Source organism: Lepidochelys olivacea (assembly GCF_965140295.1).
Source record: "Lepidochelys olivacea isolate rLepOli2 genome assembly, chromosome: 26".
In the NCBI taxonomy this organism is placed as follows: domain Eukaryota; kingdom Metazoa; phylum Chordata; order Testudines; family Cheloniidae; genus Lepidochelys; species Lepidochelys olivacea.
The window spans coordinates 10,325,276-10,340,564 of record NC_140436.1 but is presented as its reverse complement, the minus strand read 5'-3'; the positions used below and the strand labels follow the sequence as shown (position 1 = coordinate 10,340,564).

Here is a 15,289-nt window from a genome sequence, read left to right as displayed (position 1 = left end):
CGTGTCTGTACTATCTAAGCATTGTTACACATATGCAATGTATTTGTGTTAGCTAGGATGTTTCAAAAACAACCTTTTAATTACCCAGAAGCTGTCTTCAATAGTGCGAGGGTCAAAACCTCAACCATTAGGAAATTCAGAGTTGCCCTGAAAAAGAAAAGGAGGACTTGTGGCACCTTAGAGACTAACCAATTTATTAGAACATAAGCTTTCGTGAGCTGCAGCTCACTTCATCGGATGCATTCGGTGGAAAATACAGTGGGGAGGTTTATATACATAGAGAACATGAAACAATGGGTGTTACCATGCACACTTGCCCTTGAAATTGCATCCTGACCATGTGTTTATATGGGCTTGGGTAATGTATCCACTTTGTACATTTGTGTGATCTTAGGCATGTGATGTATTACTGTTTCACAATAGTGTACTTTTAGGGCATAGTTTCAGTTTATCAAGATTGTGGTAGAATTCCGCTAAGAGATTTAATTGTTACTTAACCGCGTACCATCTCACCTTTTTGTTTTTTCTTCTGATTTTTGTTGACTGGTGTTTCCATGTATCGCCACTTCATTGTATATTGCTGACAAATTACTATGTATTTATCTGAGAAGAGTGAATTTGTCTTCTCTTGAGAAGAAGGAAATGCAATAACCACTGGAGTCCCTGGATCATGTCCTCATAAAAGACCAGCCAATTTAGCCTTGGCAAAAAGTCCATTGTGACTGGGCTGAAAAAAGTAGTTCAGAAACAGTGTTCAACTCAGAGTGAATTTTTTAGCAAAGCTCGGGGGGGCCTTATGCGTGCATCACAATCGCTGTTGAATGCTGCACCTGACCAATTTCAAAATTTCACCGTGTGATCTAAGGATCAGTGGCCAGAATGTCATGGAGGGGAATGGATGACGTGGGGGAAGTGGGAAAGGAAGGTGGTGCACACAACGCTGCTGGTGTGGGAGGAATAGGGGGGGCACAGACCCCATGGCAGAGAGCAGATTGGGGGAGGTTGCAGGGAGTCCCTGCAATAGAGGGGGAGGGAAGAATGGCACATAGGGAGCTGGGGACAGGGAGAAGGGAAGGATGCCTGGAGCCCCTTGTGGGTGCAATGAGCTCAGCCTACACAAGCTACAAAGCGTGCGACCCCTCGTTCAGGGATTCTCAAACTGGGGTCACAAGGTGGTTACGTTGGGGTCAGAGGCTTGCTGTGTGAAAGGGGTCACCAATACAAAACGTTTGAAAACCACTGCCCTAGTCAAACAAATTTTAAACTACTGAAAAATGTAGCTTTGTATGGGAAGTCACTACATTAACAAAAAGAGTATTATTGATTCTGCAGCCATAAACACAACTTCCTAGGTCTTAGATGAAAGGAGAGTGGCTGGAGAGAGAAGAAAAATGCAGGGGCACTAATCAAACAACTTTACAGTCAGTGTCTTCTGTATTCTATGCTTAAAAAAAAAAAGTCAGTTTTCAGTTGGAATAACTCCTCACCAGTAAGATAATCACCATCTCCGTGGATATGACGTGAAAAGGGAATCTAATAGAAACCTCCTAATGCGTTTTTTCCCAAACTCGTCCAGGCTGAAACACAGAGATAAAGCCACTGAGGAAATAGCATTGCTAAAGTCGAGCTGTTCGCTTTGTCTTAGATCCTTTCCAGTTTTACTTTTATTGCAAGCTGAATTGGAGTTTATTCTAGCAATTGGACTGAGGGGAATTCAGCCAGAAGCTCTTTGGAACATTCATTGCTTAATTATGTAGCAGAATTCTTGTGCCTTTTTATGGTGGGTAGTAAAACCATATACTATGGAGTCTGCTGATTTACCCAACTTAATACTCTTTGCAGGCTGGCATGCTGCTTTCTCGGCCCCACTGCAGCATGAGAAACTCCAGTTTGGGAGTGGACTTTTCTCCTATCAGACTGTTGGCGTTTTAGTCATTGTTTATATGCTGGGACAAGAAAGGGTGCTTGCATCAGAGTGCTTGCAGGCGAGCGACGGACAGGGCCTGTGATTACAGGGTGAGCTCTCCCTCCAGGTCAATATCAAGGAGCTAAGGGCGGTGCGACTAGCATGCCAAGCCTTCCAGGTCTGACTGAAAGGTCAGTGTGTAGCAGTTCTGACGGACAGCACCACTGCTGTGTTTTACATCAACAAGCAGGGTGGAGCCCGCTCCTCTCTCCTATTGTCGGAAAGCCCTCCGGCTGTGGGAGTTGTGCGTAGCCTACTCCATTCATCTGGAAGCATCCCATCTACCAGGAGTTCAGAACACACTGGCAGGCCACCTCAGCAGTCCATCCGCAATCACGAGTGGTCCCTCTGGCCGGATGTCATACACTCCATCTTCCAAAGGTGGAGGTTTCCCCAGATCAATCTGTTGGCCACCTGGAGCAACAGAAAGTGCCCGGTGTTCTGCTCCTTCCAGAAACACAGCCTAGGCTCAATCACGGACACATTCCTGCTACCCTGGGGAGGCCGCTTGCTCTCTGCCTTTCCCCTGTTCCCTCTTGTGCACAAGGTCCTCCTCAAAGTCCGCAGGGACGGGGCAGAGAGAACTCTCGTGGCACCAGCATGGCCTTGACAACATTGGCACACTACGCTCCTGGAACTGTCAGTGGATGCCCCGGTCACGTTGCCACTCCTCCCCGACCTGATCACTCAGGACCACAGTTGCATCCATCACCCCGACCTGCAGTCCTTCCACTTCACAGCTTGGAAGCTTCCTGGCTGAACCCCATGGAGCTTCTGTGCTAAGAACAAGTCGTCCTCAGCAGCAGGAAGCACTCCACTAGAGCCACGTATCTGGCAAAGTGGAAGAGATTTTTGTGTTGGTGTGACCAGAGTCCTACACCCCCTCTTCAGGCACCTGTACCTCTCATCTTAGAGTACCTTCTGCACCTGAAACAGCACGGCCTGGCAATGTCCTCCAGAAAGGTACACCTCGCTGCTATCTCAGCTTTCCACCCAGGAGCATCTGGACTCTCCGTCTTTGCCAACCCTATGGTTGGTCAGATCCTCAAGGGTCTGGAAAAGCTACATCCCCAGATCAGACAGCCTGTCCGCGTGGGGGACCTTAATCTGGTCCTCTCCAGACTGATGGTGCCCCCATTTGAATCGCTGACGACTTGCTCCCTTTTCTATCTGTCGTGGAAGATACCCTTTTGGGTTGCCATTATATCTGCAAGGAGTGTGTCTGAGTTAGGCCCTTGCCTCTGACCCACCTTATACGGTTTTCCACAGGGATAAGGTGCAACTCAGACCCCACCCGGCCTTTCTTCCTAAGGTTGTGTCACACTTCCACAATAGTCAGGACATTTTCTTGCCTGTTTTTTTTTATCCTAAGCCTCATGCGTGTAGTCGTGAGCAGAGGCTGCACTCCCTTGATGTTCGGCGAGCGCTGGCCTTCTACATGGAGCGCACCGAGCTGTTCAGGAAGTCGAACCAGTTGTTCGTAGTGGTAGCAGATGGGATGAAAGGACTCCTGGTCTCATCTCAAAGAATACCTTCCTGGATCAAGTCCTGCATCCGCACATACTACAAGCTGGCCAAAACACCAGCCCCGGCTCGTACGGCACACTCCACGAGGGCCCAGTCCTCATCAGAGATGTTCCTGGCCCAGGGCCTGATGCAAGAAATCTGCAGGGCAGCAACTTGGTCCTCGATACATACGTTCACCTCTCATTATGCCATCATCCGGCATGCCAGAGATGATGCAGTCTTTGGCAGAGTGGTGCTCCAATCAGCGATTCCGTAACTCCGACCCCATTGCCTAGCTAAGGCTTGGGAGTCACGTAATTGAAATAGATATGAGCAATCACTTGAAGAAAAAACGGTTACTCACCTTATCGTAGCTGTTCTTCAAGATGTGTTGCTGATATCCATTCCAAACCCTTGCCCTCTGTTGGAGTAACTGGCAAGAAGGAACTGAGGAGGCGCCGGGTTGCCAGGGTCATAGATGGAGCGCCATGAAGGCACCGCTCTAGAGCCAACCCGACATGTGCTGCGAGGGGGAAAAACTTTCAGATGACTGTGCACATGGCGTGCACACATCTAATTGGAATTGATATGAGCAACATATCTTGAAGAACAACAGTTCCGAGAAGGTGAGTAATTGGTTTTCGTCGAGTAACCTTACCTTTTACAAACCTGCTTCAGGCTTGCTGTTACACTTAAACTCTAAATTAGCATCTTACTTTTTGCAAGTTAGTTGTGAATTGCTATTCTTCGAGTAACCTTATCTTTTACAAAAGAGCTTCAGCGTTTGTACTGTGGTTTATGTGTCTGTAGCAATGGTGTTGGCCTTGGTGTTGCATTAGAATTTACTCTCTGTGAATTGATTGCAGTGTAAACGTTAGAAATGGGACTAAGGACTTACATACTGCACTATAGCCCAAATTGAAATCACACATTAAAGATTAGCTTTGGTTTAAATATGGCTGTAGGTAAATATAAAGGGAAGGGTAACCACCTTTGTGTATACAGTGCTATAAAATCTCTCCTGGCCAGAGGCAACATCCTGTTACCTGTAAAGGGTGAAGAAGCTCAGCTAACCTGGCTGGCACCTGACCCAAAGGACCAATAAGGGAACAAGATAATTTCAAATCTTGGGGTGGGGGGAGGCTTTTGTTTGTGCTCTTAGTTTACATGTTTGCTCTCTCTTGGGACTGAGAGAGGCCAGACAGTAATCCATCTTCTCCAACCCATCCTAATCCAAGTCTCCAATATTGCAACTGGTATAAGTAAGCCAGGCAAGGCAGATTAGTTTATCTTTGGTTTTATGTAAATTTTCCCTGTGTTAAGAGGGAGGTTTATTCCTGTTTTCTGTAACTTTAAGGTTTTGCCCAGAAGGGGATCCTCTGTGTTTTGAATCTGAATACCCTGTAAAGTATTTTCCATCCTGATTTTACAGAGGTGATTCTTTTACCTTTTCTTTAATTCAAATTCTTCTTTTAAGAACCGGATTGATTTTTTCATTGTTCTTAAGATCCCAGGGTTTGAGTCTGTGTTCATCTGTACAAAATTGGTGAGGATTCTTATCAAGCCTTCCTCAGGAACGGGGGGGGGCTTGGGGGGATATTTTGGGGGAAGACGTTTCCAAGTGGTCTCTTTCTCTGTTCCTTGTTTAAAACGCTTGGTGGCAGCATACGGTTCAAGGACAAGGGAAAGTTTGTACCTTGGGGAAGTTTTTAACCTAAGCTGGTAGAAATAAGCTTAGGGGGTCTTTCGGGGTCTTTCATGCTGGTCCCCACATCTGTACCCTAGAGTTCAGAGTGGGGGAAGGAACCCTGACAGTAGCATAATTCTTATCCAGTATGTGTGGAACTTAAAAATTGGAAAGGCATTTTACGGAATATGTTTGGCATTGTATGGAATACGTTGGGTGGTGAACCACTGGAATGGGTTCCCTAGGGAGGTGGTGGAATGTCCATCCTTAGAGGTTTTTAAGGCCCGGCTTGACAAAGCCCTGGCTGGGATAATTTAGTTGGGGATTGGCCCTGCTTTGAGCAGGGGGTTGGACGAGTTGACCTCCTGAGGTCTTCCAACCCTGATATTCTATTAACCCAGGCCAGTGCTAATGTTAGCTTTCTTGAAAGATAACTGGTCATGGTTGTTCTTTACTCGCTTACTACTGTAACAAAGTAAGATAGGTTATGTTAATTTCTGGTTAGGAAAAAACAAAGCTGGTATCTTGTCTGCTGCAGAAACTCTCATGATCAATATAGCAGGTCAGCTTTGACTTACAAGGCCTGAGGGGTCAGTCATGCAAAACCGCATTCGACAATGTACAAAGAATTTATCAAAGGAGAATATCCAAAAGCTTAACCTGAGCACATATGTTCATACTTCCCTAAATCAGGGCATCAGTGTTTTACTTGAAAATTCAAACATCATGAATTAATTAAAAATCTCCACAGCCTGGAGCATCTCTGAACACTTCACATAACAGTTCCTTATCGAATATAGTTAAAAAGCTCAACTCCTGAATTCTTTTGCACTGATCTCTTCCAAGACAGTGCAGTTTTGCAATTTTATGATGTTTTAAAAAAATTAAATCTAAATTTATCTGTCAAGAAGTTGTGTGTCAAATGGAGGCAAGTTGACACAGCAGAAGTCCAGGCTTCTGTGCCTATTTAATATTCATAGAATGTGCTGATACCTAATCATTTGAAAGGAACAAATATTAAGCTTTGAATGCTCACAACATGTGCATGTTACAGATGAAGTTAAATTTACACAAGGTTTGAAAAGCTTTTTCTGCATGGACTAAATTGCCGGAATCAAGTTGAAACACTAAACTGACTTCATTATTGAAGAATGTTTTTGAGAGGTATATTAAAGGATTTGTAAAAGGAGAAGGGAAGTAGTGGGTAAGTAGAGGTGAGGAGTAGCAGCTTGTTTCAGGTATTACATATTTTGCCCTGGGTGCCAGTTTGTCTAGTGAAGATCAAAGGTATGAGATGAATCATTTGCTCACAGCAAACACCATTTCTCTTCACTCAGGATATGGTTTAGATTTTTGCCACGAGTAGCCGATATAGGGACTCACACCCGAGTATAAGCCTCACAATCCAAGCAAAGTCATGGCCATTCACATGTGGTCTGTGTGCTGCCCGTACTTAGAATTTTTAAAAAGCAGAGGTTTCTAAATTCTCTGTGTGGGCCAATTCTTGTAAAAGAATCTCATGGCCACCTCCCCTGCCAATCATATACCAACTCTTGATCCCTTTTCCTGCCTGTGAACGTATGACATTAACTCATGCATGTTCCTATTGCCTCTGTTTTCTATCTCCTCGCCACCTCCTCTGTTCATCGTACTCTCTGAAGTACCTCACTGAGGAAGGTCCTCCCTCCAGTTGTTCCGGCATTTCGCATTTCTAGTCCTACTTTTTTTGGCTACTTGTTACCCCGAGCTGAGCCTGCTGGTTTTGCTCCTTTTCCTGTGCTGCTGATTCTGCCGGCATCAGGGCTCTCTTTTGTGGCGGTACAAGCAGCAGAAAAGCAGGAGTGTAGCCAGTGCCCCATGAGCAGGAAGTGCTCGATGTGCCAGAGTTTGATCTGTTTTTAAAGAGAACGATGTGACCATCTCGCAAAAACAGTCTGTAGAGAACAGTTCAAAGTGTTATTCTTAAATAGTTAAGCAATGTCTATTACTGTTTTAACATGTTGTGCAAGCTATAGCTTACTGAATACACAGAAAGATGCAGATGGATGTCCTTTTTAAAACCGTTTGGGGAATTGATATAAACAATATTAAACATGTCTTTTCTCTTAATATCCTTTCAGCTTCCAGATTCATTGCTCTTGCTTTCCTGGAACTTATCAGTTTTTACCTGCTTTATAGCTATTTACACATCAACTCAGTAATCAAACTATATATGCTTTTAATCCCAGCTGTGCAATTCAGGTGTGTCACTTAAGGCTTGTCTACACTGGCACTTAACAGGGCTGCAACTTTCTCGCTCATGGGGTCTGCAAAAACACCCCACTGAGCGCAGCAAGTTTCGGTGCTGTAAAGCGCCAGTGTGAACAGTGTACCAACGCCGGGAGCCGTGCCTCTCATGGAGGTGGTTTTTTTTAGAGCGCTGGGAGAGCTCTCCCCCAGCACTCTGCTGTGACTACACCAACAAGGCTAAAGCCAGTGTAGACTAGCCCTTATTCAAACTATGTGAAGAATAACTTGCCTTTCACAAGCTAACTTAACACTTCATATACTGTACTTCTGCACATTCAGCACCTCACACTTGTATTGTTTTAGTATATACCTGTTATGCACGGCCTTTCCCCCGTTGAATAAAGGTCTTGTTGTACCAATACCTGGTATCTGCATACAAGTGTTCAGTAACATTTGTTACTAATAATAGCTGCTATTGCATTTAATGTCTTTCTGGTGGTTGGATTTTTTTATGATTTCTTTTTATTCCTTTAAATAAAAAATTGTTTACTTCAAAATTTCTAATAGTGGAAAAAGAGTAGTAAGTTGAAGAGGGTTAACCTCGTGAAAACCACACGTAGAAAAGTACATAGAAACAGTGTTATGATGTTGCAAACTACAAAGGTCTGTATTTTCTCTTTCCATTTCCTTCAGGTTACCTTTGTTTCAAGCCAGTGCTTTTGCATTCTTAGCACCTGCCAGAGCGATCCTCTCCTTGGAGAAGTGGAAGTGTAATGACACAGGTAAATGCAAGTCATGTATGCTTATGGAATTTTAACCACGTGATAAGTCACCCAGGTAACTCAAAATGGGACATCTAACTTGCAACTCACCGATGTGGAGAGATTAGGAGAATTGTTTGACTCTTTGCTTTTGAAAACATGATTTTGTAAAAATGCTGTTGTGGAGTTCTGACTTTCTTTTAGTGATTTCCATGTCTAATACACTCTTCGTGTAAATGAAGTATTTTTTTTAAAAAAAAGCGAGAAGCTAATTATATCAGGGCAAAATCTCTGGCTTGTAGCGCTAAGGAAAATAAGGTGGGTTTTTTTGTTCAGTAAGTGGGGTCTAGCAGTGGTACAGGCCCATTACTAGATAGATATAGCAGAATTGTTGTTAACAATGCAGAAAAGGCAGATGTGTTCAATAAATATTTCTGTTGTGCATTTGGAATGAAGCAGGATGATGTACTCTTGTCACATGAGCATTCTGAAGTACTTTGCATGCTACTATTAAGAAGGATTTGAAACAACATCTACCGGGGATAAACTTCTGTAAATCAGCAGGATAACTTGCATCCATGAGTTATAAAAGATCTGGCTAAGGAGAAAACAGAAAATTGAGAAAACTGGAAAAGTGCTAATGTTACATCAGTATTCAAAAATTAAAATAGTACTATACAGTATCAAAACTTGTGTGAAGTGGAATCAGAACTGTCTAGCTGAGAGATCTTTGAACATTGTTGTCATTGAGGAATCACCATTGAATGGGGTTATTTCTAGCGGGGTTCCACAGGGATTACTATTAGGTCCAATGCTATTCAGCATTTTTTGTCAACCATCTGGAAGCGAATATAAAATTGCTGCTGATAAAATTTGCGGATGACTCAAAAGACCGACTGAATAGTAAATAATGACGATAGGGCAGTCATCTGGATTGATTGGTAATCTGGACCCATATAACAAAACACATCTGACTGTATTAAAATACAAAGCTGTACTTCTAAGAATAAAGTATGAAGGCCATACCTGCAGAATAGGGGACTGTGTCCTGGCAACTGAAAAGGAGTTAGAGGTTATAGTAGACCAGCAACTCAGCATGAATTCCCAGTGCAATGCTGTGGTGCACAGGTCTGATGCAATCCTGGGATGTATCAAAGGGATTAATGAGTAGGAGTAAGGAGATGATGGTTACTGCTGTACATAGCGTTGGTGAGACCAGTGTTGAAATAGCGTGTAGTTCCGCATACAGTCCTGATACCCACATTTTAAAAAGTATGTTGAAAATTTGAGGTTGAAGAAAAGAGCCACAAAACATGATTTGAAGGCTGGAGAAAATACCTTGGAGTTAGAGACTTCAAGAGCTCAATCTGTTTTGTTTATCAAAAAAAAAAATTTTTTTTTTTGAGTGGTCTGATTACAGTGTATAAGTACCTTCATAGGAAGAAAATACCAGGTACTAAAGGGCTTTAGTGAAGACAGACAGAACAAGAACCAAGGGTTGGAAGCTTAAGCTGGAAGAATTAAAATTAGAAATTAGGCACACATTTTTAACAGTGCAGGTGATTAAACATTGAAACAAACTTCCAAGGGAAGTGGTAGATTCTTCATCTCTTGGTGTCTGCAAATCGAGACTGGATGCCTGTCTGGAAAATATGCCTTAGTTAAATACAAGTTATTGGGCTCAATACAAGAGTAAATGGACAAAATTCTATGGCCTGCGATATACAAGAGATCAGACTAGAAGAGCTAGTCTTTTAGCCATAAACTCTATGCAATAGATGTTTCACTGTTACCTCTGCATAATGAGCCTGAATTTTGAGAGCCAGGTTTTGGTGGTTTCCACCTCAATGTCACCAATTAAACAAGCAAACCAAACTGTAGGCCAAATTAGGCCTTCAGTGTCTCTTTTGCCCACCCCAGTGTCTTGAGAAGTTTTCCACAGATGTATAGTTAGCTTTTTAAATGAAACCTGACCATCTGGTCTCTCTTGAAGTTAAAAAACTGAAGTCGGAACTATGTCATTGCTCTCAGTTCAGTTTTCTATGGTAGATTTTAAGATCTTACCTGTGCAGAATGAGGCAGCTTGACTTGGGGAAGGGAACAGCAGATGAAAAGGTGAAAAAAGAGTTTCCGGCTTCCTCTCATAGGCCCCAGATCCCTTTAATTAATTGTGACCCTCTTACATTCATTTCTTCTTTTTGATATTTGCAACAGCTCACGTTAGGTTTTATATCTTAGAAGGTAGATATCCAAGTCTGTAGTTCAGAAAATCAGGCCCTGGACATGATGAAATTACACACAAATTTTCAGTGTCCATGGCAGTAAGCCATGCTAAGGAGCGTGATCTGCTTTCAACTGGATGCATCACAGTGCCCTGAAGCGTGTATTAACAGCCTAGAAGTACACACCCTGTTGTGGCTTATTCCTGTATTAGAGATCAAATGAGATACTGGTTTCAGTTTATCGTTGAAAAGGACCCTTGCTTTGTGTTGCTCTTGACCATTTCTAACCTTCTAAAGGGGTCAGACACGAGCTGTTATTACACTCTAATGAACTTGTTAAATTAGTAAATGACAAATGTTTGACTGTTTTAGACGTATAAAATCAAGTAATTCTCGTGATGAAAACATTCCCACTCAGCTTACTGGGGTGAAAAGAATCCATAAGTGACCCTTACATTTGGCAAATTAGGATTTTCCACTCTGGTGGCTAGCCCTTAGGAAATGCTGCCTTAGTCCTCTGAAGATGTGTCTACGCTGCAAAGAAAAACCTGTGGCTGGCCTGTGCCACTCGACCTGGGCTCCCGGGCCTTGGGCTGCAGGGCTGTTTGATTGCCATGTAGACTTCTGGGCTCAGGCCGGAACCTGGTCTCTGGGACGCTCCCACTGTGCAGAGTCTCAGAGCCTGAGCCCAGAAGCATAGACTGCAATGAAACAGTCACATAGCCTGAGTCGCTGGCACAGGCCAGCCATTGGTGTCTAGTTGCTGTGTAGCCAGACTCTGAGAGCTGATTGCTGGGACTGGAGTGTTTAGTTTCTCAAACATTGGTCAGTCTAAAAAATAAACTAGTGCTGAAGTATTAGGTGAATCTTTCACTTACTAAAAATAAAACACTCTGAATGGGACACAGAAATGAAAACGTGTTTGTTTTTTATTCCTCCAAGATGTAACAGTTACTAATGGCACAACAGAGCTGCTGCACACTGAGCATATCTGGTACCCCAGGATACGAGAGGTAACATAAGTAGTCTTTCTCTGTTGATCATCCCATTTCAGTTAAGGTTTCTCATCCGTACCTCTGCATGTTCTTGTATTTTAAGTTTGTAATTTTGTCCTTCACTACCATTAAGTGTGACTATATCCCGTTATCTGCTTTGTGCAAATTTTAACCATTCCAACTTCTTTATGCATTACTGAAAATGGAATGCAATGAGTCATCTACCACGTTCAAAAAGACGTACAGTACAGTACACAAGGGAGACTAATATTCTGCTGCTTAGAATGCGCAGTTTGTGTTCACCAATAGCAGTTAAACACTTTAGCTGCTATTAAGCTGCTTGCCTACCATTGCTCAGTAATTCAATAGGCTGTTCCCCAAGGATAATGATCTGCAGTGAGCAAATCACTTGATATCAAGGTTTCTAAAGCTGGATACAGTTCTGATGGAGATGCTGATGCTCCCCAGAGACGTGCTGAGTCTGCCCAATTCCTTCCCCACCTCCAGCATTTCAGTATGAACTTTCTTTTGTCCTGCAGAGCCCAGGATGGGGGTTGTGCCCAGACATCACACTACAGAAGGATAGGTAGCATAGTCCAATTGAGGCATGTGTCATGGAACTTATCTCCCATCCCGTCGCTTGGGGCTGCAAATTTTTCCTCAATTTAAAACAACCCCTCTCTCTTCCCCATGTTCAAACCATAGCTACATCCTGCCAAGAGCCCTGCAGCCAAGAAGGCTGGCAGTCTCCTGAGACCACAACGCTGCTCTATGCCAGCTTCTAAGGAGCACTTGTGAACAATGCAGCATATACTCTGCCCCTAGGAGCTAAGAGCATCTCACCTCCGTGGCGCCACCAGCCCTTGCCGGTTCGATCTGAGAGCTTAAAGGTTAGCCTGGAACCCAGGTCTCCTGTATGACAGTGTGATGTGCTATCCACACAACTACCAAACTGGCCCATTGGTCCGTTGGGTAATAGTTTTGTGGAGAAAAACATGAGTGTTATACGTAAGCAATAAGTCACTTAAACTCATAATTAGCTGTTGTATGACGAAAAACAGTTTGCTGAGGCCTGCTTTGTCACTGAATTCTTTAATTGCAGTTTATAACCCAGAGCCGAAAAAGAAGGTTTTGTTTCAAACTTAATTGAACTGTATTTTTTCCCATTCTTTGTGTATTCAGATCCAAGGGGCTATTATCATGTCCTCCTTAATAGAAGTGGTGATTGGCTTCCTTGGCCTTCCTGGAGCTCTCCTGAGATACATTGGACCTCTGACGATTACACCAACTGTGGCTCTGATTGGCCTGTCGGGTTTCCAGGCCGCAGGGGAGAGAGCAGGCAAACACTGGGGTATTGCTATGTTGTAAGTACCCTTGGATGTGGTTAACTGGAGCTGCATTATGAAGAAAGGATGCATACAGTTGTCACTCCACAGTGGTTCTCCTGCTCATGTCAGGGAGCGGTTTGCACAAAGGATAGGACATAGCCTTTAGTAGTAATTAATGTTTTGGTAGTTTTTTTTGTTATATAGGTTTCCTGCGTTCACACTGAACAACTGTTAGTGAGGAAATATGCACAGCTTTAGCATGTATGTGACTTTCGCCCTTTATTTTTACTTTCTGTGTGTATTCCCTTACTTCCTTCTGCATTTAAATCCCTGCAGCAACTCTCAAGTTTCCCACTGTGGGCGGACATCTCACCTCCTCTCCCATTCCATTTGTTGTTAGGGAACAGCAATTAAATAGTTGAGCATCGGCCAATAAATAAATCCTGTCCGACTGCTGCAATGCAGAACTTTGTACAAGACTGGAAAGTGTCTCCTCAGTCAGCTAAACTCAGTATATTTAAAAAAAAAAAAGTCTCATGAAAATATCTTCTCTGTTATGACATGCGACAGAGACTTAGGTTGCTAACTTGGGAGGCAGAAAAATGCCTGTGAATGAACTACACTAAACAGGCAGTTAGTCCTGTTTCACAGGATTTTTAATTTCCCAAACAGTTTTCTGACGTCACATGTTGCACAAATCAGAGTCCAAGGCTGAAATAACTCACTCTTAGGATGCATCATAGTGTGTTGACTATGTGAAGACTGGGAAACATGAGTTCCTAGACTGTGCTTCAGTTGTGCATCTGCGACGCTGGTCTGTTTGGTGAATAAGGCCTGTCACAGTTCAGGACAGCTCCACCTGAATTCCCCCTGCATTGGCCAGTAAGGGCACCCACTGTGGGCTCCCGGCTCTTCAGCTGTTACCTCTTGAGTGAGACCTGTCTCTGTCTCCCTCCAGACTGGGGATTTTCCGGTCTGCATAGTTTCCTACTTCCGCTGTGACTTCGCAGCAAGCCAGACTGCCTAAACAGGCCTGCATCTGCACTTTGCTTTCTCCTCAGAGGCTATAAAGAGCTGTAATTGCCCAGTTCTAAGTTACCCGGCAGTTCTTTGTAAGCAAAAACCTTTGTTCTTAAGATGAAAGCATTACAGAGAGAACCTATTAAAAACAATAAAACTCTGCATGAATGCTAATAAGCTTACCAGAAATCACCCCCCAATCCAGCTAGGGCTCTAGTAAGTTGATCAGGCCTTCAGGCCTCACAAGGGGCTTTTTCTGTGGTTACAAGTTCATCATTGCTTTAGCTGAGAAGAAGCACACCCATGAATAAGTCAGTCTCTCCTGTATACAGCTTGGATCTTGGATCTTCAGATTCTGAGAAAAGATAATCAGCAGACGGCGTTTCTCTCCTTGGGGTTTAATTTCAAAAGGTTGGGTCTGAAGGTGGGAATTTGCATTCACTTTCCCCCAGGTATTTCCTAGTAAATTCACTTGTTTGTCCCAGAAGATCCTTCTTGTCTTGTTTAAAATAGTCCTTTGAAGCTCATCACACTTCCCAGGGCTTTCATTGGCCACGTCTCTCTTCCCTTCTCTTGCCCCCCTGAGAATTTACATCCAATCTCACAATACATAAACTTTGCACTCCAAAGATGCTGAAACTTAATTCAATCATGTTTTCCAAGAATACTGCAGGCAAATTGCCTTGTCACAGGGCCTGAGGGCAAAATATTCAATTTTAGTACTAATACTGCTGAGTTTACTTAATGTCTTTCATCCAAGGATCGCAAAATACTACACAGAGACTGCCAGTAAGCCTCAATATTTCCCCCTGAAGCAGGCCTAATATTACAGCCATTTAGTAGATCAGCAGGTTGAGACGCAAAGGTTTACTTGTGTATGGTCCCAATGAGGCAATGGCAGAGCTGGAGTTACATTTTGAGTTGACTCCCACTTCTGTGCTTTAACCACTGCCAGCTCTATCTCTGAATTAGGAAGCTTGGAACATCTGTCATGTTTGGGTAATCCAGTTTTAGTTCTTACCATTACTTTTATTTAATACTATAGGCAACCAGTCGAACTCTGGTTTAGGGTGAGCTAGTTACACTTACAAAGGTAGTCCATCTTTCAGTAATGTCTTTCTTTGAAGAGTGCAAGATGTACCTCATATGCAAGGAAAGGTACCTCTTATCATTCATACTTCTGCAAGTATGAATGACACCACTCCTGCGCAGAACACGCTGTACCTGGAGTTTAAGAGAGAACAAAACTTTTTTCTACTGAATTAAAGGTGATTTGGAACAGGAAAAGATGGAAAGAAAGAGAGAAAAGCTTAAAATCTTTGAATTGGGGATGGAACCTACTCCTTCAGAATCTCAAAAAGGGTTTATATTTAGAACAGCTTAACTCAAGTTTTTATGTAGTTTGCATTCTGATTTGACTCACTAGAGCGAGATTGGCTCTCAAGACAAGGACTAGTATCTTGTTCAAGGTCAGCAGAGAATACCATAAGAGACTAGAGAAGCATATGAGGTCACTACTTTGGGTAGGACCTGGAATAGGCTTTCATTCAGGTCGTTTGATGGTATTTTTTAGGC

The 15,289-nt window shown here is 43.2% G+C and overlaps 1 protein-coding gene across 2 annotated transcripts in view; it reads left to right on the top strand.

The window, feature by feature from the left end:
• SLC23A2 (solute carrier family 23 member 2) overlaps positions 1-15,289 on the top strand; it is a 117,466-nt gene that overhangs the window by 87,469 nt on the left and 14,708 nt on the right. For both annotated transcript variants that reach the window (XM_084615402.1, XM_084615401.1), the window contains exons 7-9: positions 8,082-8,170; positions 11,314-11,384; positions 12,549-12,730. In XM_084615402.1, coding sequence (XP_084471528.1) covers positions 8,082-8,170; positions 11,314-11,384; positions 12,549-12,730 — 342 coding nt within the window. The remainder of the gene's footprint in view (positions 1-8,081; positions 8,171-11,313; positions 11,385-12,548; positions 12,731-15,289) is intronic.